The sequence below is a fragment of the Protopterus annectens genome, chromosome 3.part1 (assembly GCF_019279795.1).
Source record: "Protopterus annectens isolate FY-2018-M chromosome 3.part1, PAN1.0, whole genome shotgun sequence".
NCBI lineage: Eukaryota > Metazoa > Chordata > Ceratodontiformes > Protopteridae > Protopterus > Protopterus annectens.
Genome location: NC_056732.1, coordinates 1326856486 through 1326878926, shown reverse-complemented (window position 1 = coordinate 1326878926; position 22441 = coordinate 1326856486). Strand labels below are relative to the sequence as shown.

The following is a 22441-nucleotide window of genomic DNA, read 5'->3' as shown; positions in this document are numbered from 1 at the left end:
GCTGTAAACAAGAAAAGATAGTTGTGAAACTGTTTTCCATTGTCTTTATTGTAGAGAGGTTGAGAACTTACATCACTGCTGTTTGTAATGTAGCCCTGCCTTTCAGGCAAACAGAGCAATTAAATCAGTCAATGGTTCAAAGGCAGTTGTCAGCCCTTTTGACAAATTTACACAAGCAGCATCACAGTATTGAAATGCTAAGCTTTAAACTTTAAATATTTGCCGTTTATACTACTTTACACTTTAAGATTACTTGAATGAGTGGTATCAAGTATGTCTGTGACATTTATTTATTTTATTTCCATTTGTTTGTCGGGATAGCCATTGCTAGCCTGTTTTCAGGGGAGGCCCGGGGAGAAAAGCTCCACAGATAGAATGTTCACATAGTACATACTTTAAAACAAATGCTAGTTAGACGTTTATCAAAAAAGCAGCTACAAACGTCAACAATACTGGATTAAGATACAATAGCAGAGATACAAAAGATAGTAATAACTTAGAATTTACATTTATAGGTACCTTCAATTACACGAGTGATTACAATAATTAACAAGAGACAATGAATTTAGCTTGGTGTGGTGATGGATAGTAAATAAAAGAGATACAAATAAAAAGAAAGAAAGAGCAGAGGGTAAGACAACAGATTTTAACACTGACAATTTGTTGGGGACAGAAAGGAGAAACAAGAGAGGAAAAATAGGAAGTAGGAAAGGTAGGAGCACAGTGGTAGGGTAGAGCTTGTGGGAGTAAGCTCAGTAGTTAATCAGGTTTAGAGCAGGAGCAGAGCCATGTGTGTTTGAGGTGTTCCCTTAGTAGCTGTTTGAATTTAGATGTGTTATTAGTATTGAGAGTATGTTGAGGTATATCATTCCATATCATGGCAGTTTTATGAGAGTACAGGGTAGTGATGGAGAACCTATGACACGCGTGTCAAAGGTGACACACCACAACATTTTGGGTGACACACCAGCGTTCACCAACACCCGAGTTACCAAAGAAACTGGTTTTGCATTTGTTGCTTGTGTTAAGTGCATTTAATTATTTTGTGCCAGGAGCCAGTTCAACAACACTGCTGCAGAGGTAAGGAAGTTATTAATCTCAAAGACTATTTCAGTATTCTTTCTCGACAGAGTCTGCAAAGGGCAGTGCTGACCTTGTTTTCTCTTTGTGGTTACACTTTTGCAAAAGGCAAATAGTCTGCATTTCTAGGAGTTTGCTGTTTTACATTCCTCTCAACTATCCCACTTAATCCCTGCTAAAACTGGCAACTTTTTACACTTAATAATGACAATAATTAGATTTATAGACTAATTTTACTTCAGAAAATGTATATATTAGTTCATGTTAATTTTCTTCTGTCAGTAACTCAGATTAATAGTACTAGTAGTTTAAAACTATCAGTGTCTCTTATTTCTAGATTTGTCCCTGTTTCTGTTGAGTTTTATCCCTGATGTATTGAAAGCCATGCTGCTTTATTTATTTATTTAATTATTTATTTTTGTTTGTGTGTGTGTGTGTGGGGGGGGGGTGTAATGCAAGCAGAGTCAAGTTAGGCATTTTCCGAATTTTTGACATGCCAAACCCAAAAGGTTCGCCATCACTGGTATAGGGAGTCCTCATATATATTTAGGGAAAAGACAGAAAATATTTTTGTTTGTAATTCTTGTAGAGTATCAGCACATTTGTTAAAGTGTAGAGGAGGGGCTGCCAATTCATCTTGGACTTCAAAAAGATTCTTTGAACAAAGGCCTGCAGTTTAGCTACTGTTTTCATTGCAGCTGTATAACTCCTTAGTATACTATAAAACAAGCCCTGAGACACACAGATGAGGGCCATTCAAGAATTAAAAGAAGCAATCCTGTTGCAGAAGGTATATAAGATGACAGTGGCTGACACTAATTCCATTACATGTCAATGGAATGGGAATACACCACTACTTCCTTATGTCTAGCATGACTCCTATAAAGCAGACTTGAAATGGATCATGGGAAAGAGAAAGGCTTGAAGAAAAATAAGATCATGTTGATATGTCAAGCCCCGTTTATAGCCATTTTGCAGAAAACATTAAAATTCTATAAGAAGTAGATAGTGATTTTCAGAGGTTAAAATAACTCAGAAAACAGAGCTAGAGTGAAAAAATAGATTTTATTTTTAGTTGTAAGATGAAGTTTTCCATTAATATTTCTTGTGGCAATACAGTTCAGCAGGACACCTTACAGTGTTTTTGTCCATGTGGAAATGATCCATAATCTGCTGATTACTGAGCTGATGATATGTCTAGCACTGTCTCTACCTCCTCTATTAGCATGGATGGCCAGATTATGCAATATTGCAGGCAGTGGCTCAGATGACTGTTAACACATGCTGCTGAACTATGTTGTTAATCAAGCATCACTCCCTTCATGTACACAATGATTATTGATGTAAAAAATGGGCATGCTCTGTGGTGCAGTGCAGTCATTTTATTTTGTATGTTTGTGAACTGAACACACCGTTTTGAGAGAGCCATTATTTGCGTAAAACATCAGGCTTATTTATGTGGCATTCGTCATTTCCATGTCTTTATGCACTCATTAACATTTGCTTATGCTGCATACTGTGCTGTTTTGCCCCTTGCATGACCATGGTGCATCAGTCTTTGAATTTCCAATACCCTGCTTGCTGCTGCTACCCATGCTAGTTTGTGCTACTGAGTGCACTAAATGTCTGCAAATCTTGGCTTGTGTCCTATAATCAGCTGTTTTAAAATAAGTAAAATGAAGGTCATTATTGTGATATCCGATTTTAGTGATCTATGGATACTAACTAAACATTGAATGTTGGGTAACTGACCTATGTAGCAAAGTCCAGTTATAGTGCTACCTGAAATGATAAAGCAAAAATTCTATAACATATAATGAAATCATCTGTTTCTACACTTAATAAAATAATATTGAAATATTGTTCTTTCTCTGCAGGGAATGGCAGATGGAGAGATCTTTTCAGACAGCTCTGCGGTTATTGGAACCCGAGATTGTTTTTATTCTTGGAGATGTTTTTGATGAAGGAAAGTGGAGCTCTGCAGAGGTACTGCATACATTTATTTGTTTGTTGATTGTTTTGATAATGAAGAATGTCCATCTGATTAAACCAGTTTCATTGGAGGCCTGAAAAGAAAAGCAGTAGCATACAATTTTACACAGTAATTATGAAAACAGAATATAAGTAGTTTAGAAAGACATATATTATACAGTATTGTCAGACATATTGGGTTTGCTTGTGAGTTATGTACTGTGTAACACCAACATATAATGCATTAGAAGGACAGCAGTAATCAGACTTGATGTGACAGGACTGATTCATGAAGGTGGCATGGCTTGCATATTCCCAGCAAACAGTTTGATAGTGAGATACAGCAAGTACAGTTAGAAGTGATGATGTCCTGGTGTTACATTTGGTAGAAACGGAGAGAATATTTAATCCTTCATAGAATCCCCAATTTGGATCTAGTTCCATATGGGACAGGTCTTTAATAATGTTTACTCATATTCAGAATTGACAGCAACAACAAAGAAAAACAACTGAGGAAAAGGTCAAAACGACACCAAAACCATCCAAGAAATGAAATAGCAACTCCGGTGCAGCACGGCTCGGACAGGAACAAAAAAATACTTTAATGAACTCTAGATTGCATACAAAGTGAACGAACGGTTAAGCGCTTTCATGTGGTAATACAGACTTCATCAGAACAATTTCAAACTGGTAAAAAAAGTCATATAAATAGCTTTTTTGGCGCCAAAAGAGTTCATTAAAGTATTTTTTGTTCCTGTCCGAGCCATGTTGCACCGGAGTTGCTATTTCATTTCTTGGATGGTTTTGGTGTCGTTTTGACATTTTCCTCATGTTCAGAATTGTGCTTGGGAGCACCAAACAGCTGAAGATAAGTGCAAACTGTGATAATGACAGTGCTTCACATGTGGCTGAAGTGAACAAAAGCCTTCTACTTTACTCTGCAATAAGTAGGGAAAAGATATTAAGCAGGACAAGCAAAGTTAATAATCGTAGTAGCTGTGCTACAGCAAATTACATCATCCCCAGAATCCTTAGGGAAAATACATTTGATTGAGTAGACAAAGTGACAGTGATGAAAATCATGATTACGTAGATTGCAGTTGTAGCCCATAACTGCAGCTTATTAACAGTTCCAAGTACCTCTTAAAAGTTTGCTTTAATTTTCTGATGAGGAGTACAACCTTTCCACTGGTAAAGAAGTATATGACATATTTGTAAATATTCTTTAACAGTGCGTATGGAGTTCTGGCCTTAGTGAATACCCTCACTTGCTTAGCAGTTCTGAAGTGCCATGACTCAAAAGTATAATTTCTGTAGAGCCAGATATCAAGCTTTTGATCCTTTTTACTTACTGCAATCATAGTTGTCATAGTGTATGTTTTTGATACCTGATAATCTACCTTGAAACCAATAGGTATGTTGTCCAAACCTTCACTGACAGCCATACTTGATGTCAGTGTTGAAGGCCTTGGTTTGGTCTTCAATGAGAGTCTTTCGCTTGGTCATCAGAGCTGCTTTACCACACTGCACTCTGTTTTCCTTGCTATTTTCACTGATTTACTTAATTTCCACATATTCACTCAGTAGCAGTAAAATATGGTATGGATGCTTTTTCATTTTTTAGATACGCTTTGTTGTTCTAGTTTGTGAACTGTATTCTCTAAACGCAAGTATTTGATTTTAGTCCATCATTAAGACCTTGTAGTATTTTTTTCTGCATATGGTATTGTCTTGTGTAGAAATATTAATAAATTACACATATTCCCAGTATGAGCTGTTAACAAGCTGCTTCCTGTATTCTAGTATTTGAGTCTCTGAGCCACTATTTGCCTGAATTGTGCCTCTGAGCATGTCACGTTAACAGGCAGTGCTCCCAGGTTGACCGTGAAGAGGGATATTTGTATAAGATAAAAAAGTGGGATCATTTCAAAGATCATAATGGTGATGGCCATCAGAAAATGTATTTATGGCAGAATAACAGAAATGACCAGCCAATTGGCTTCCATCTTACATTGACTGTTTAGATATTAACAGCAGTGACATATCTAAGTAATAATTTAACTAACAGTTTATTTTACTATTACTGAAAAACTTATCAGCTCTTAAAACTAATTTGACCACCTTAGCCATTTACTTTATCATGTGTTGGAAAAAAATCCTGTTAACTGTAGTGTAGATACTATAATGCAATGCATTATAATACTTCGGGTACTGGACAATTAGAACCATCCAGTTTCTCCTATTATTCATTTTACTAATATGTTATGCTTTGAGTCTCTTTCATAGAGTCCCTTTCTTCGTAAGTTGCAGCTTTTAAAGGTGTCAGTGCTATAGGTAACTAAAGACTTGTAACTCTCCACATACAAGTTGCGTGTCTTGATTGATACTTTATTTGAAGACTGCTTTAGGAAGTTAGTGAGCTTTGTAGGGAAGGTCAGAAATGAATGTTTTGGTGGCATAGATTAAGAAACAACAGGATGCTTTATGGTTCAGTCACTGGAAATTATTCACTGTGAAAACTGGAAATTTTGCCTGTACAATGAAGTAAGTAAGGGTTGTTGAAACAAAATAATTGAGCAAGATTCGGACATCCTCTGAAAGCTGTAGTTCTGGAATGTATTTTTCTGTTACAGTGTGTTGTACTTGTGATACATTGAGTAGAGAGGAAGAGTGGCCAGGGGGTGTAAAATGGTAGGCTACCTTTTGGAATTCACAAGGTGTGGTGGAAGAAGCAAACTGATCAAAATGGTTAGCTAAAGCAAACTGGTCAAAATCGGTAGCTATGGTTATTTAAAAGTGTTTTTTGACTACATGTTGTCTGTTACAAGAATCCTCTCTGGCATCCCTGTTGAGAGTTTACAGATAGTATTAGACTTATTAGAGTAGTTTGCACAGGTAGCAGACTAAGCAGTTTTATTGTGATATGTTGATTCAAGAGAAAAAGAGAAGTAAAGTGTTGTGGCTGTGAATTCTGGCAAAGGACAAATGTAGTTGTGAAAGGATTGGTTGGACACCTTAAGGACTGGTGTAGTTATAATAGCCATGTGAGATTTTTATTTTTTTTATTTTTTTAAATAAAGTTGGGTAAGTTTCTTTAAGCACATGAATTATTTTTGTGCAGACCTGAGTGCATTGTCTCCTTAAGTGGCCTTCCCCGAATCATGTACAATACTGGTCAAGACTGAGCTATAACTCCTTGATTTATGACTTCCCAAAAGTGTTTTCTATTCGTTTTATGGGACTGCAACAACACATTTGCTAGGTATTACTGTTTTTCCCCACAGTTGTGCATCCACAGATTTATTATCTATAAGTAATGTGTGTGGATGTGAAGACAGATGAGGGTGTAGGTGGGCCTGCCCCTGCAAAAAAACATTCTTTTGGTGATAAGCAAGGAATTGAGTATTCAGTCAATTATAACCCATCTGACTTGGTCATCTTCACATTGCACTGTATGATTTTATGGTAGACAGATACATACTTCACACTGCTTAAAGTTAAAGAAATTTAGATTGTATTTCTCACATTGTCATCATCTTTTCTCTCTTATTATATTCAGTAAATACTCTTTATTTTTTCTTCCTAAATATAATTTCAAAAGTCAGTTCTCCTTTCCTTATGAATAAATTCATGCACATATGCTGGTTCACCTTCAAACTGCTTTGTTTTAGAAGTACATTGCCAACAAATTTTCTTGTTCTTCCCGTATAAAAGTCTGTTTTTTGTAAATAATACATATTGTTTTATATGTTTGATAACTCACATCTGCCACTTGTCTTCACAATATCCACATATGATTTATTCTGTGTGTGTGTATGCTTTCAAGACCCTCCCGTAGGCCTGTTGTTTTCTTTGAGTCAAATGTCATTATAATTTTTGTTCCATCTCCACGAGTTGTAACTTCAGCCATCCACTCTTTCTCTTTGTTAATAGTTCCAGTCTCATCTCAGATGATTTTCGCAAACATCGCTTTGTCTAATCCACTAATCTCCAGAAGTATCTACACTGCCATATTGCTGTCTAAAACTGTCAAGTTACCCAAGTTTCCCCAGCTTGTTCTCTTCATTGCTGCAGCCACATAAAAATGTATGTTTTTCAATTCCCATCAAATTCCATTCAGTAAATTGCTCCATTTATATCACAATTTTCTCCTTCCATCTTTCCATTAGTATTGTACTGTTCAGCAGTGCACTCTCCTCCATATCTCTCCCACCTACATAGATCAGCATTTCTGCTAAAACACACATTGAGTGGCTTAACCATGCAGTACTGTTCCTAGGAATAGTCTGCTGTGGTTGGTAGAGAAGGCAACAGTTAACAGTTACAGCAATCACACCTGACAGTCTATTCAAGGAATGATCTTGTTGTTGGAGTTTTGCAGTAGAGAATACAAAACAGTAAAAAATGTGCTGTGTGAGCCAGGCATAGGGGCTACAAGGGACATTGGCCTCCAATTGAAAATTAAATTGATACTGCCTATCACTATCAGTTCAGCATATGACTGGTGCTGTGCATAAAAAGACAGCTCAATGGCCACTGCAGGATTAACCTTTTTCCCTGATTTGAAACCCTAAAATATCAACATCATACCTCCATCTGCCTTTTTTCCTCCTTGATGTTGTTTTACATTATACAGTCAGTCATGCTACAGTGTGAAGCAGTCTTACTGTGAAATGTTGTCACTCACACAAATTTACAACACAGACACACCAGACCATTACTCTGCAAACAGATTAAAACCTTAAGTGTGTGTTTTCTTTTGGTTTGTTTGTTCAGTAAGAGTTTAGAATTATGGTTGGTGGGTGACAGCAGAATGAAGTTGTTCGGTATCTTGTGAAACTAAAGTGAGGAAGAAGAAAACTATCATTCAGAGTTGGTATGTTATTGCTTTTGCTCATTAACAATACAAAAAATGCTTTATGACTGACAGTCCTGTTGTGTCGTTGTGGCCACCTACTTTGGGGACCCTAGGCAGTTGTCCTCTTTGCCCTCTCTAAATGCTAGCCTTGACTGTAAAATCCAAATTGGGTCTCCTGGATGCAGCTCCATCACTGTATATGTTTTTACCCATTAATGTTATAGGTCTAAGTGAATTCACTGCTTAATGAAGCTCGCAGGAAGATATACTACCACTTTACTGTCTGCTTCTGAACTCTGTCGTGTGTGAGAGGAGAGCTTAGAAGCAATGGACTATACTTATTGTGCGGAGCAGTCTTGACCTTGTACAATGTTGGTGAAAAATGAAAAACAAAAAATGGAATCCCTAGACTTTGGCTTTTTTAAATCTAGATATGTGAATGTGGGTAGTGTTTGCAGTATTAAAGTGGTAATTATTGCAATGCCATAATCTAGGTAGGAGAAACGGCCCCTAATGTTATAAGTAAATGAAAAAATAAACAGTAGTGTTTCATGGATGAGTGGTGTGCAACTCAAATTTGAAGTAACCTTTTCTTAATTTAAGATGGTGGATTGCAGATAAATGCAGTGGACATTTTTTAAGTATTGGTGTATCTGTTAAATCTAACGAGATCCAGTCAGCAGTTATTTGCTTTGTTTGGGACATTTACTACTGTATTTCTTCTGTTAGGGACTTTTACTGCAGCATGCCTTTCACTTGCTTTGTGACAATTTTTATTTTTCTTAAAAAAAATATTAATTTAACATGTTTACAATGTATACCAGAAAAGAAGAAATTCAACATCACATATTGTGATACAATGGTAGGAATACATTGAATTATCAAGGTAATCCTATACAATTAACACATTGAGAATCTTGGTATTTCTGTAGCAACATTTCAAGGTTATCTTATTCTGATCACTTTTTATCAGTTTTACGTAGTATTGTTAAATTTAAAAATTCTTTGAATGTAGCAACTAAGTTTGATTTCCAATTTTTTAAAATAACTTTTCTAGCAACTGCAAAGAGAGCCGATAACATTTTTTGCTTTTTGGCTTTGACAGATACAGAAGTGGAACATTAACTTGATCAGCAATACTAATGAAAAAACAACTATCAGACTATAACCCCTTAAAAACATACTTATTTCTTCTCAATATACATTTATTTTTTCACAATCCATAAACATGTGCATCCAGTTAGCTTTTACATCTTTACTACATCTCCAACAAACTGAAGAAATCATTTACTAAACTTATTATAGGGAGTAACAAACATTCTATGTATGTATTTTCACATAAATGTTTTTCTAGTGTAAACTTGACTAACTGATTTAAGTAACATAGTTTCATTCTTACTATCTTTTGAGTCACTCACTCCACTGCTATTTTAAAAAGTTGTAGAATTCTGCATCAACATTATTATTATTATTATTTATAATTAATTTTTATAACTTGGACAAGCTTCCTTTGTAGGTCAGTCTACCTTCGATAATAGCATTCATATATTCATATAATGGGAGAATTGTGTTCTGTTCCTCTTCACTCATATTAGCCACAAATTCATTTAATTTCTTACTGATGGGTAATATTAACTGGTTAGCAGATTCATCCAACTTACATTCTTTCATTAAATATTCTGGTGAGTTACCTTTTCCTTTTTCAAAGCAGTCAGACCATACTACTAATCCATTCCTTTTTAGTAAATTCATTTTAGCATTGTTCTGAGTTTCCTTAAATCTTGAGGTGTGTGCAGTGGGGAAGCACTAACATGTCCACTTCGATACTAATAAAGTTTCAAAAACATATTTCTTAACTGTTGTAAGAATCAGTTTCATATATGCAGAGTCTAAAGACTGAAATTAATTTCCTTCTAAGGTAAATTTTGTTAACTAGATGAAGGGCAGCACAGTGGTGCTGTGGTTAGTGTTGTTGCCTCACAGCAAGAGGTTCCCTGGTTATTGGGTCTAGGTGTGGATGTGTGCATGTGTGTGCCTTTGTGCTGGGCTGGCAAATCGACACCGTAAAACACTACTGTCATTCATTCTGTGGACCGATGATCTGTTGTGGCGACCCCTTATGGGAGCAGCCAAAAGGAGAAGAAGAAGAAAAAAAGGTTATTACATAGTTCTAATTTATCATAGTTAATAAACTTATAAAAAATTAGTATAATCTGCTCCTGGATGGTTTTCCACTAGTGTAAATTGAGTCTATACAAAGTATAATAGAGCTAAAACTTGCTGCAATATCTGGGATGCTAATACACTATACTCCCGTAATCTTATATGATTTCCATAAGCAATTCTTGGCTTTTTGGGATACCGTAAGAATGAAGTTAACATTTTTTCCATTGTCTTTAAAGTTTTTTGTTGGATATTAAAGCTATTGAATGCAATATATATATATATATATATATATATATATATATATATATATATATATAAAATTATAAAATCTTGGGCAATAATAATCATTTTAATAAGTACTAACCTATTCTCAAAAGTAAAAAAATAATTCCATTTTAATAAGTAGCACTCACTTTTTCAAAATTATTATCAGTAATCTTACTCGCATCTTGATAAATTTTTATTCTTAAATATTTTTTTCTTTCCCATTTATACTTATATTGATCTTTAAACTTACTATCTAGCAATTGATTTAACACTAAAGTTTCAGTTTTATTATCATTAAATTTCAGCAGAGATACTTGAAACTTTTCAGTTTCCTCAACTATTTCTTTGATTGAATAATTTAAATCTCCTATAGTTATTAAAATATTATCTGCAAAAAAGCTGTATTTTAAATTGGAAATCTCTGCTAACTGAGACTCCATCATTTTTTTTCATTGCTTCTTATACTGTTGGCTAAGAGTTAAACAACTAGTGCAAATAATAGAGGGTGACAGGGGACACCCTTGGTTTTTGTCTTTGTTTAATGTGAATCCTTGAGAAATGTAAGATCCAGTTTTAACATAATGCTTTAGAGTCTCCATACAGATTTTTAACATTCCAGTAAACTGTTTTAATAATGCAAATGCTTCTAAAGTTTTAAACAGGTAGTTCCAATCTACAGAGTCAAAAACTCTCTTAATATATAAGCTAATTAGGGTCAATTTCTTGTTAATTTCTTATGCTAAATCTAAGATAGTTACTACCCTTTTTATATTATTGTGTGTTAATCTATTGACTATAAATCCTGTTTGTCCTTTATTAATGAATTTATTTCTTATACTTCTTAATCTTGTAGTGAAAATGGAAGTAAATATTTTATAGTGTACATCGAATAATGAAATAGGGCTACACGAGGAAACTTATCCTTTCCGTGTTTAAGTATAGGTGAGATTACAGAAAATTTCCATGAGGGAGGAATTATTTTTTCACTCTGAATTATCCTGAAATTGTTACAGTAATACTAAAATGTTTAATAGAAGCAGACTAATTCCATGTTTAAACCATCTAACCCTGGAGCATTACCATTTTCCTTTTTTTCAAAGTTCTTTAACTTCTATCAAGGGAATAGGCTTACTCAACAGATATATTTGTTGGTCATTAAGTGTATTAGAGCATTTTCTTTAAGTACTTGGAATAGAATCAAAAATGGTCAGACTCTGATGAAACCAAATTATTGGCAAAAGCGCTTAGTCTTTGGATTACTGAGTGTGAAGATTAAAGCCGGAGTGTTTTTTCTACTGGTTGTTGGGATTTTTTGTTTCTATTCTTAGTTTTACCCTGGTTGGGTTACAGTTTGTTTTTTTGAAGTTTCTTTAAATACTTGTCAAGTTTTTAATCATCAGAATTATATTTAGATTTGTTAAAGTCATTGCGTAACTGTACAATTTTATTTTTTCTAAAGCGATCTTCAGTTTGGATGTTATGTGATCCTATCTCGCCTACATTCTGAACTGATGGGTTCGGAGCCGATCCCTCGGCTCCGACTCGGCACGCTTATGCTATAGAGCGAGGCCTCTAATTGGCTGAGCTATCTTTATCCCAGGATGCACCACTACTAATCCCCCAGATCTCGTTTGCCGCTTACAGAGCTTGGACGTGGTCTCAACATTGGCTGGGCTAAGTACTAATTATTAGGCTTTTTTCCTGTCAGTATTTTGCTTCAATTAAATCCAAAAGCTGTTTTAACGGCTATTCTTTGTATACGAGTGTTTTTGTGAATATTAGTTGAGGTTTTCGTGTTATTTCCTGTCGGGGAAGGTTCCCGTTTAAGTTAGAGGGGCCTTCCCCTGTGCTTTCTCTACCTTAGTGGTTGTGTGTGGGTCAAGTACCCGTTTAAGTTAGAGGGTCTTGACCCTCTTTACCTCTTTATCTTTTTTCAGTTTGTCTTGTTTAAAAAAAAAAAAAAAAAAAAAAGGGGCTTTAGTTTAAAATTTAACACTAAACTAGTGATATATTTTTTCTTGTGTGTCAAACCCTTTTTTTCTAGTTGTGGTTAACTTGTTTTGGCTGATTATGTCGAAAGAACACAAACCCTCCGGGTTTAAAAAATGCATGAGGTGTGGCTTCAAAATGTCCATAACGGACGACCACTCCTCGTGCATCTATTGCCTAGGTGCTAAACATCTGCAAGAGTCGTGCAGTGTATGCCATGCGTTTTCTTCTCGAGTCCTCCAGGAGAGGAAAAACAAATTAATCCTCAAAGGATTAATCAAGCCTTCCTTCGAGGAGGCTTTATCTTCCTCTCCGTCTCCTTCTAAAAAGAGGAAAGCGTCGGCTCCGACCAGTCAGTTGGAACCAACCGCTAAAAAAAACTAAGCAGACTTCTCCATCGGCTCCACGGACTTCGGAGCCGAGGTCGGAACGGTCTGCCTCGATGCCTCCAGCCTCGACCCCTCTGATTTCGGAGCCGAGGTCTGGGGCATCGAGAGGCGGGTCACCCTCATCGGCTCCACTGATATTGGAGCCGATAAGGGTTATCGGCTCAGACTCTTCCCCCTCGGAGCCGAAGTCCTTATCGGCACCGAGGGAAATTTCCTTGAAACCTTCCTCGGAGCCGATAATTGTTGAGTCTTTTCGGAGCCGGTCCCCGAGCCCTTCGGAGCTGATGGAGAAATCGGTTCGGGCCCGATCAGTATCCTCGAGATCATCCAAGATGTCTGATTCGGACATCGACAGGGTGCTCCTTCGGCTCTTCCAGTCTCCGGTGTTCCAAAAGATGGTTTCGGCTCCAGCCCATTTGGCTTTGGAGCCGATGGTCCACTCCCCTACTGTGTTTCCTCCTCCAACAGCTTCGGCACCATTGGAGCCGGTGCTGGTGGAACCAGTAGAGGTGGTAGGGTCGGGCCCGACCCTTGCTCCAACTCCGGCTCTTGGGTCGGAGTTCAGTGCACGGACTTCTTCCTTCGGCCCTGGGGGGGAGGCTTCGGGATTGATGCTTTCGGTCCCAAGTCTCCCTCTTGGTGCGTCGGCGGCGGGAGTACCGTCCACTGTCGTGGCCACTGAGGGGGGACCCTCCCAGGATTCTGGTGGTCCCGCCTTCAGGGCTATGAGGAGTGCTTTAGCCAAATCTTCCTTGGCTACCTCCACAGTTTCCCCAGCTCCTTCCCTACATTTGGAGACTGGGTCGTTGGCAGTCCCCCTGTCCTTAGACAGCGGAGCCCCTGGGCCTCAGGTCACCCCCGCTGGGGTTTCTCCCCCTCCTGGAGGTCCTTCTGAAGCCTCTTCGGAAGAACCTCCCAGGAAGAGAACGTGCAAGAGGAAGCACGTTGACTCCCCTGATGAGTCTCTGACATCTGACACTGATCTCGATGATGCAGAAGGGTCCCCCAAGTCGTCCTCGGATGATGTCTCCTTTGCAGACATCCTGGAAGCCCTAAAACAACGAGGCGGCTGGCAGTCCAAACCTCCCTCTGCTGATGAGTCGGTGTTCCTGAAGGCCTTCGGGGCTCAGCCCTCCGCCTCCTGGGTGTCTCCGCCCTTCGACGAGCTCCTGGATTTGATCTGTCGAAGGGCATGGGAACACCCAGACTCTGTGGAACCGGTGCCCGCTCATCCAAACAAATTCCTCTCGGCGCCCCCGGATAGAGAGTTCCTTACTAAAGGTGTGGCTGTAGATGCTATGGTGGTGGCATCTGCTACCCAGCAAGATGTAGCAGAGGCTTCTACGCCCGTCCATCCTCCTAATAAGGAGTCTAGGAGCATGGATCGGTACGGAAAGCGCACCCTTAGTTCAACGGCCTTTACACTAAGGTCCTTGAACTACCTGACGCACTTTACGAGATTTCAGAGGGATCTGATTAAGGAGCTATCCGATACCCTCTTGGGTAACCTGCCTGAGGAGCTGGCCCAGACGGTTGGCTCTCAGCTGGTTACAATGTCATCCATTTCAAACTCGTCCATGAGGCTCATTTCGTATGCGGCCGAAGGGGCGAGTAGAGCGGCGGGTACAGGCATTGCTCTACGGAGACAAGCCTGGCTCCGCCTGTGTCATTTCGCGGAGGCCTTTAAGTCTTCATTTGCCAACGCCCCCTTTGATGGGTCCTCCCTGTTTGGACCCAAGGTAAAAGACACACTTACCCGCTGTGAACAGGAAGGTAAGACTCTGACTGCCGTAGGGGCATGATTTTCCACTCCCTTTCGGCCTTATCCCAAGGCTAAAAGAGGAGGGAAAATGTGGTTCCGTAGATCGCAGAAGCCTTGCCCCTCTCAGCAGGAAGGCTCCCCCTCCAGAGGCAGAGGAGGGGGAAATTCATCCGGAAGACGCCGTCCCAGAGGCGGCAGAGGCCCTCGCAACACTGGAGACCGCGAGTCCTTTCGTGGCTCTCCAGCCTTTCATAGTCCCTGAGGGATTGCCCGGCTGTGCTGCTCTGGAGCCAGTCGGGGGTCGTTTCTCGAAGCACCTGAAGGCCTGGGAAGGGATCACTCAGGACCGATGGGTGCTTCGGATTATCGCCGGAGGTTACTCCATCCCATTCTCTCACCCCCCCCCTCAGCTCAAAAAAATCCCGGACCCGCCACCCAGTCAACGGGATACCGCAGCCTCAGAAGTTTCAAAGCTGCTGCAAAAAGGAGTCATCCAACCGGTCCCCTCAGACAAGATCGGATTAGGGTCTTACTCAAGATTCTTTTTGGTGCCAAAAAAGACCGGGGACTTGAGGCCCATTTTGGACCTCAGCATCCTAAACCGTTCAGTCAGAAAGTCCAAGTTCCGAATGGTCACTCTACAAACCATTCTCCCATTGCTGGAGAAGGGTGCTTGGATGTGCTCCATAGATCTCAAGGACGCGTATTATCATATCAAGATACATCAAGCGTCCAGGAGACATCTGCGCTTCAGCCTAGGAGGCAGTCATTTTCAGTTCCGTGCGCTGCCCTTTGGTCTCACCACAGCCCCCAGGGTGTTCACCAAGTGCTTGGCAGTAGTGACTGCTCACCTGAGAAGTCTAGGATTCCAGGTGTTTCCGTACCTAGACGACTGGCTCCTAACTGCCACCTCCAAGCATCTACTTCTGGAGCCTACAAGCCACTATATCACTGGGCAATTCCCTTGGAATCACCTTCAATTGGCCAAAGTCTGTGTTGCGGCCATCTCAAAGAATAAGATTCATAGGGGTAGAGGTAGACTCAAACCAAATGCGGGTCTATCTACCTACAGACAGAATTCAAACCATACAAAATCAAGTTCGAGCCTTACTTCCCAGGTCCAAAGCCCCAGCCAGAATGGTCCTGCAGCTATTGGGGTCCATGTCTGCCACGGTTCTTCTAGTCCCCTTGGCAAGGTTGCACATGAGAATCCTCCAGTGGCTTCTTTCAGCTCAGTGGTCCTTTCAGGAACTCCCTCTCAATCACCTAATATGGATCACGGAATCTTGCAAACGGGACCTCCGCTGGTGGCTAGTGCCCTCCATCTTGGACCAGGGACGACCCTTTGTTCTTCCTCCTCCGGCGGCCACTTTGACCACGGATGCCTCCCAGACGGGGTGGGGGGAGCATTCCCTGGGCAGGTCAGTCCAAGGCAAATGGCAACCGGAAGAGTCTCTTCTTCATATCAACATCCTAGAAATGAGGGCAGTACTCCTGTCCCTTCAAGCCCTTCACGATTATCTCCCACAGGGCGTAATCGCTGTTCACTCAGACAACATGTCAGTTGTCTGGTACCTGAACAAACAGGGAGGGACCAGATCCTATCCTCTTTGCAGAGAAGCCATGAGAGTTTGGGAATGGGCAGTCTCGACCAAACGCTTCCTAGTGGCTACTCACATACCGGGCAAGTCCAATGTCATAGCCGACAGGTTGAGCAGAACAATCCTCTCCCCTCACGAATGGTCTCTGAATATGACAGTGGCGAGTCAGATCTTCAACGAATGGGGAGTTCCGTGTTGCGACCTCTTCGCGACTCCTCTGAATGCGAAGTGCAAGGAATTCTTCTCCCTAATCCCGGCTCCGGGGAAGAGCCCCATGGACGCTTTAGTCCATCCTTGGCCCACCGGCTTGCTTTATGCCTTCCCTCCAGTTCCACTCCTCCCCAAGGTGATTCAAAAGGCATCTCTTTTGGGGAGCAAAATGATCTTGATTGCTCCTTACTGGCCTCGTCAAGTGTGTTTTCCCTATCTTCGGAAACATGCCCTGGAAGGTCCATGGTTTCTGGATCAGATACCAGACCTACTGGTTCATCAGTCGGGACTATTCCACCAGTCCCTACACACCTTAAAATTGACGGCTTGGCTCCTCCTCTTCCGACGATAGTCAGGAGTCATACATTGGATCCAGATGTTGTACACATATTATCTTCGGCCCATAAGTCTGCTACAAAGAAACTGTATTCTAGCAAATGGAAAAGGTTTGCTATTTGGGCTCAACTCCGGGACCTGGTCCCCATTTCTATTCCCGTGGCAGAAGTACTAAAATTCCTGACCTCTCTTTTCAATCAAGGCTCTTCAGTTTCTACCATCAAAGTACAATTGGCAGCAATTTCTAATTTCCACGAATCCATAGACCCACCTTTAATGAGCAACAGATTGTGTAAGACCTTCTTGAAAGGTGCTGCTCTATTAAGACCTCCAATTTCTCATCCTGCACCTTCTTGGGATCTCGATATAGTGTTACGCGCCTTGACTTCTTTCCCCTTCGAACCAGCAGCCACATGTGATCTAAAGTTTTTATCATGGAAGACAGCCTTTCTGGTGGCGATTACTTCTGCCAGAAGAGTTTCAGAGCTTCAAGCTTTGTCAGTGAAACCCCCGTACTTGGTTTTTCATAAAGACAGAGTATCCCTCAGACCAAATCCTTCCTTTGTTCCTAAAGTTTGTTCTACTTTCTGCTTACAACAATCGTTAGAGCTCCCAGTTTTTTTTCCCAAAATACTCTAACAAAGCGGAATTCATATTCCACACACTAGATGTCCACAGACAGTTATGTTTTTATTTAGACAGGACCAAACAAACAAGGAAAACAGATCAGTTGTTTGTGTCCTTTGCAGATAACAGATTGGGCAACGCTGTAACAAAGGTCACTATTGCCAAATGGATCAGGGACTGTATTTCTCAAGCATATGTTTATTCTAACAAAGAGCTTACCACCTCTGTCAAGGCTCATTCTACAAGGGCTATGTCTACTTCGGTAGCATTTCATTCTAAGCTTGCTATTAGTGACATTTGTGCTGCGGCTACATGGTCTTCCCCGCACACCTTCATTTCCCACTACAAATTAGATGTGGCATCTAGAGGACGAGCTTCATTTGGTTCCACAGTGCTCAGGAGTGTTTTCCAATGAGCCACCCAGGATTTAGGTGCTGGGGACGCTGTCCCATCAGTTCAGAATGTAGGCGAGATAGGATCACATAACATCTTTTAGTTATGTACTCACCATAACTTCAGATGTTTGGGATCCATCTCGCCTACATTCCCAATAACCCACCCTCCTTCCCCCTTCCTTGGAGATCAGAGGATATCAGAAGGTCCGAATCCTGTTGTTTCATCTTGAAACATCTAACAATGTTATATAATCAAGTTGTGCATGTGTGCATGAATGCGGACAAACAAGATCTGGGGGATTAGTAGTGGTGCATCCTGGGATAAAGATAGCTCAGCCAATTAGAGGCCTCGCTCCATAGCATAAGCGTGCCGAGTTGGAGCCGAGGGATCGGCTCCGAACCCATCAGTTCAGAATGTAGGCGAGATGGATCCCAAACATCTGAAGTTATGGTGAGTACATAACTAAAAGTTAAAACTGTTTGATATTTTGTGACTGTTTTTTAATCACTTCAGTATTGTCTAATTTCTTTGATTGCTGTTCATACCTCTCTTCATGTAGTTCATCTTGTATTTCTAACAATTCTTTATTCCACTCTTTCAATTTATTTTAGCCAATCATCCCATTCTGTCTTTAACATGCATTTTTAAGGAGTCCCAAAGTATGACTTTACTAACCTGACCATTATCATTCAAAGATAAAAAAAATCTCTATTTGTCCCTTAAGATAACTCTTAAATTCTTTAAATTTCATCATATATACTGGGACTTTATAAATAATCTTAAAATTCCTTATATCCATTACTGTATTAATACTTAGTGAACTACAATAAGGACAAGGGATAGTTTTAAAAATAATTTACTTTATTAAGTAAATGTATAGAGGCATAAATCCTATCAGTTCTAGTTTGCGCCCCATGTGTATAAGAGTAAAGGGTGAAGAACAATGACTTATCTTCTCCTTTTACTATAAAATCAACTAAATTATTATTACTAATTCATCTGTTTAGTTCTTTAGCTAATGCCAGTATTTTAGCTTTCATTTGTTCACTTGTGTCTTCTGTACTAGATATAGAGTTAAAATCATGTGCGAAAATTAAACTACCATTCCAATGACTTTTGTAGTAAGTTTTAGTGGTCTGTATCCACTCTTGCGCCTATTCCAGGGAGCCAGTAAAATTAGCTAGTGTATAGAGTTTGCTATTATGTTTAATTATTACAAATCTATATATTCCTTTGGGATCATTAATGGATTCCATGACCTTAGGCATTACAGCTGATTTTCTCCAACGTATAGCAGATTCTGTCCTCTTTTTGTTAAAAGACGCAGATGATAACATTTCATAACCTAAGTTATTTAAATATTGTGTATCTTTATTTGTCAAGTGAGTGTCTTGCAAGAATATAATGTCTTCTCTATTTAATTTTATATATCTCGGTAATGATTTCCTTTTGTTTCCATTATTTAACCCATTTACATTAATAGATAATAGAGGGAGCTATCCATACTGTGTATTTAAAAATACTTATTTTAAAAGATCTGATATATTTAGCCACCATTTTAATTTAATTATATGTAAGACTGTCTTGTGTTCCTGCAGTACTGTCTTAACATTCACCATTTTTTCAATTCTTCCTTTCTACAAACTAAACTACCAGAACTCATAAATAACAAAAATAAAGACAAGTCTACAACTATAATTGCATATATTGCTGATAAAAAACAGCCTGCCAAGGATACCAAAGTTCCTCATTTGCCTGTCGAATAGCCAAACTAGTGTACTATCACTCTACCTACCAACACTTAAAAATTCATCAAAAAACTAGTCAAAAGCTAGAAATAGACGATTGCATTTCCCTACTTTTAAGAGACAGAGAAGTGAAGGGTAGACCTTATTTCTATGAACCAGTAGTGGGTGAGAATGTAACACCTGCTACGAATACTGAGAGGGAATATCAGAGTACCCATGACTTTTTCTAGTAATATTAATACCTACTGTGAGATTATTAAAAATAATTGGAACATTTTGAAAGCCTCTGAAGAGATAGGTAGAATTGTTAGTGACACTCCACTGTTTTCTTTTAAAAACAACTTATCTATAAAGAGAGATCTCTATTATACGACAAGAGTGAATAAACCACTTGATAATTCACAGAGACAAGGAGCATACCCTTGTAGGAACTATAGTGCATGCAATTTTATACACATAGGATCATCATTTACACATATGCATAAAGGGATAGTGATGAAACATACTTTTTTTATGCAGATTGTTCAACAAGGAATGTAGTGTATTACAGTTACTGTATGGAATGTTCAGCATTCTGTATAGGTAAAATGAATAGGTCCTTAACGGAGAGTATCACGGAACATCTTAGAGATGTAAGGAACAATAAAGAGAGTAATGCACTAGCAAGGCATACTAAGGAATTTGGTATGCATCATGCCTTTAGATTTTTAGTAATTGAAATAGTTAAGAGAGCCCAAGGAAGGGGGACACAAAGAATAGAACAGAATTAGCAGAAGTCAGATGGATAGTACATTTTAATGCAGACAAGAAACCAGGCATTAATGATGCTGTATCTGTTAAACTGGTTCTACGCATACACACACTCCCCCACCGAGTAAAGTGTTTTTTTTTAAAGTTTTTTAGCTCAATGTATTTCTTATATGATGTTACTTATTTATTGACATGTTGACTGTATGAAATGTAATCTTTTTCTTAGTAGTTTCTGGAGATATGCTTTTAAGCTGAATAATTAGTTAATTGTTTAAGTTAAGTGCTTTGATGCTGTTATTTTTGTATTTGAATCTGAAGCGACTGGGAAGTTGTGAAAGTGCTTACTCTCCTTTTTTTGTTTTATTAATTGTTAAGCTGTTTTAGTTTAAGCTGTGGTTAGTCCTCTTTGGTCTTTTGAGAAACAAAAGCTACCATGACTTACAAATAATGAATATAATATGGTATGTAGGTCCAAATAATAAAAGATTATTAATTTGGATTCCGGCGTGTAGCTCGCGAGACATTTGTCAGCAAGCTACATCGCCGAAACCAAACGGCTGCATCAGCACTTTGCCGTAGTGCAAAGTGCCTGAACAGCACAGCCGCTGCAACTATACTCTATGGACGAGCAGCTGCAGCCATACGGGCTGTGTAACGCATTCCTTCCCGTGCAAGGAATGCATTTATTTAATTATTTATTTATTGTGTTGTCAGTCTGACATCACAATAAATAAATAATTAAAATGCATTCGTTGCACGAGAAGAAGGAATGCGTTACACAGCCCGTACGGCTGCAGCTGCTCGTCCATAGAGTATAGTTGCAGCGGCTGTGCTGTTCAGGCACTTTGCAGTACGGCAAAGTGCTGATGCAGCCATTTGGTTTCGGCGATGTAGCTCGCAGGCAAATGTCTCGCGAGCTACACGCCGGAATCCTATTAATTTAGTTATATATTTTGTCATTTAAAACTATCCCCCCCCTTTACTACATAAAACTTTAAAAATCATCTTCTATTGGACTTTCAAGATGGCTGCAGATTGAGTAACAGCTTAATTCTAGCTCTCTGTGTGAAAACAGAAATAGCAGAGAAACCAGTGGACCCGTTCTTCTAGGTAAAGTGCGGTAACTGGCTAGTAAGTGCACTGCCTGAATGCCAGAAAAAAGAAATGTGGAGGACCTGAAAAAAAATCAGCTACCAAAGGTAAGGAAAAAACACCATCTGGGAAAACTACTGCAGCTGTACAGCAAAAGCAATGCAAGCTTCAGGCATGACTTCCAATAACCTAGAGGAAAGTATAAGACAACTCCAGACAGACCTGATTGAAATAAATGAAACACTGATGGAGCATATCAACTCAAACAACAAAAGGCTGGAAAAAATGGAAGAAGCTTTGAACATATATTGAGATGAGGTGATAAGACTGCAAAACTCAGAGGTCGAAATGAAGAAAAGGCTGGACGAATATGAGACTTCACAAGAAGAGATTTTTCAAAAAAAAATAGAATTAGAGAACAGAGCACATAGGGAAAACCTGAGAATTTCTGCTGTTTCAGAGAAATTGGAAAGAAGAGACTGTATTAATTTTATGAAGCACAGATGAGCAACTGGACTGGTATTCCACAACAGGAATTGTTAATTGAAGGGCTTATTACATGTTTGTTCCAAACATGGCTATGAGAAAGCAGTCTAGACCTTTAATAGTAAAGATACATTCTTACCAGCAGAAGGAGCTGATTCTGAGAAAACTGTGGCAGAAAGACAAAGTCCTAAAAGTAGGAGACAGCAGAGTGTTTGTGCAGAATGATTACACATTGTATACCAGGCAGAAGAGGAGTAAATTTATTCCATTATTCAGGAAATGTCAAGATACTGGAATGAGATTCAAACTGCTATACCCAGCTATATTCAAAATATTTTTTTCCTGGAGGGTCAAAGTCATTTTTTGATGAAGCACATGCTAAGGAGGAGATACAAAAGTTTGTCCAACAAAAAGTGAGCTGTGAAACAGAAGTAGATTCTGCTTCTTGTTCTACTGGTAATAAAGAGCACAGAGAGGCTATGCCATTGAAACATTTTCCAATGTTTCAACAGAAAATGCTTGAGAGAAGGAAAAAGCCACAAGGGTGGACAAAAGAATCGAGAGTATATTGGAAATGAAGCAGAGATAGTATCTGAGAGATGGAGATGAATAAGAATAAAACCAGTAACTTGGAATTTGACAAATGGGGATTAAAAAGCGATAATTATATTTGTGAAACATGACACAACAAGCAAATCTGGAAATATTGGACT

The 22441-nt window shown here is 39.2% G+C and overlaps 1 protein-coding gene across 1 annotated transcript in view; it reads left to right on the top strand.

The window, feature by feature from the left end:
- The window catches only part of MPPE1 (metallophosphoesterase 1), a 1333952-nt gene that overhangs the window by 126136 nt on the left and 1185375 nt on the right, over positions 1-22441 (top strand). The window contains exon 2 of the mRNA XM_044067363.1: positions 2958-3066. Within this exon, the coding sequence (XP_043923298.1) occupies positions 2958-3066 (109 nt within the window). The remainder of the gene's footprint in view (positions 1-2957; positions 3067-22441) is intronic.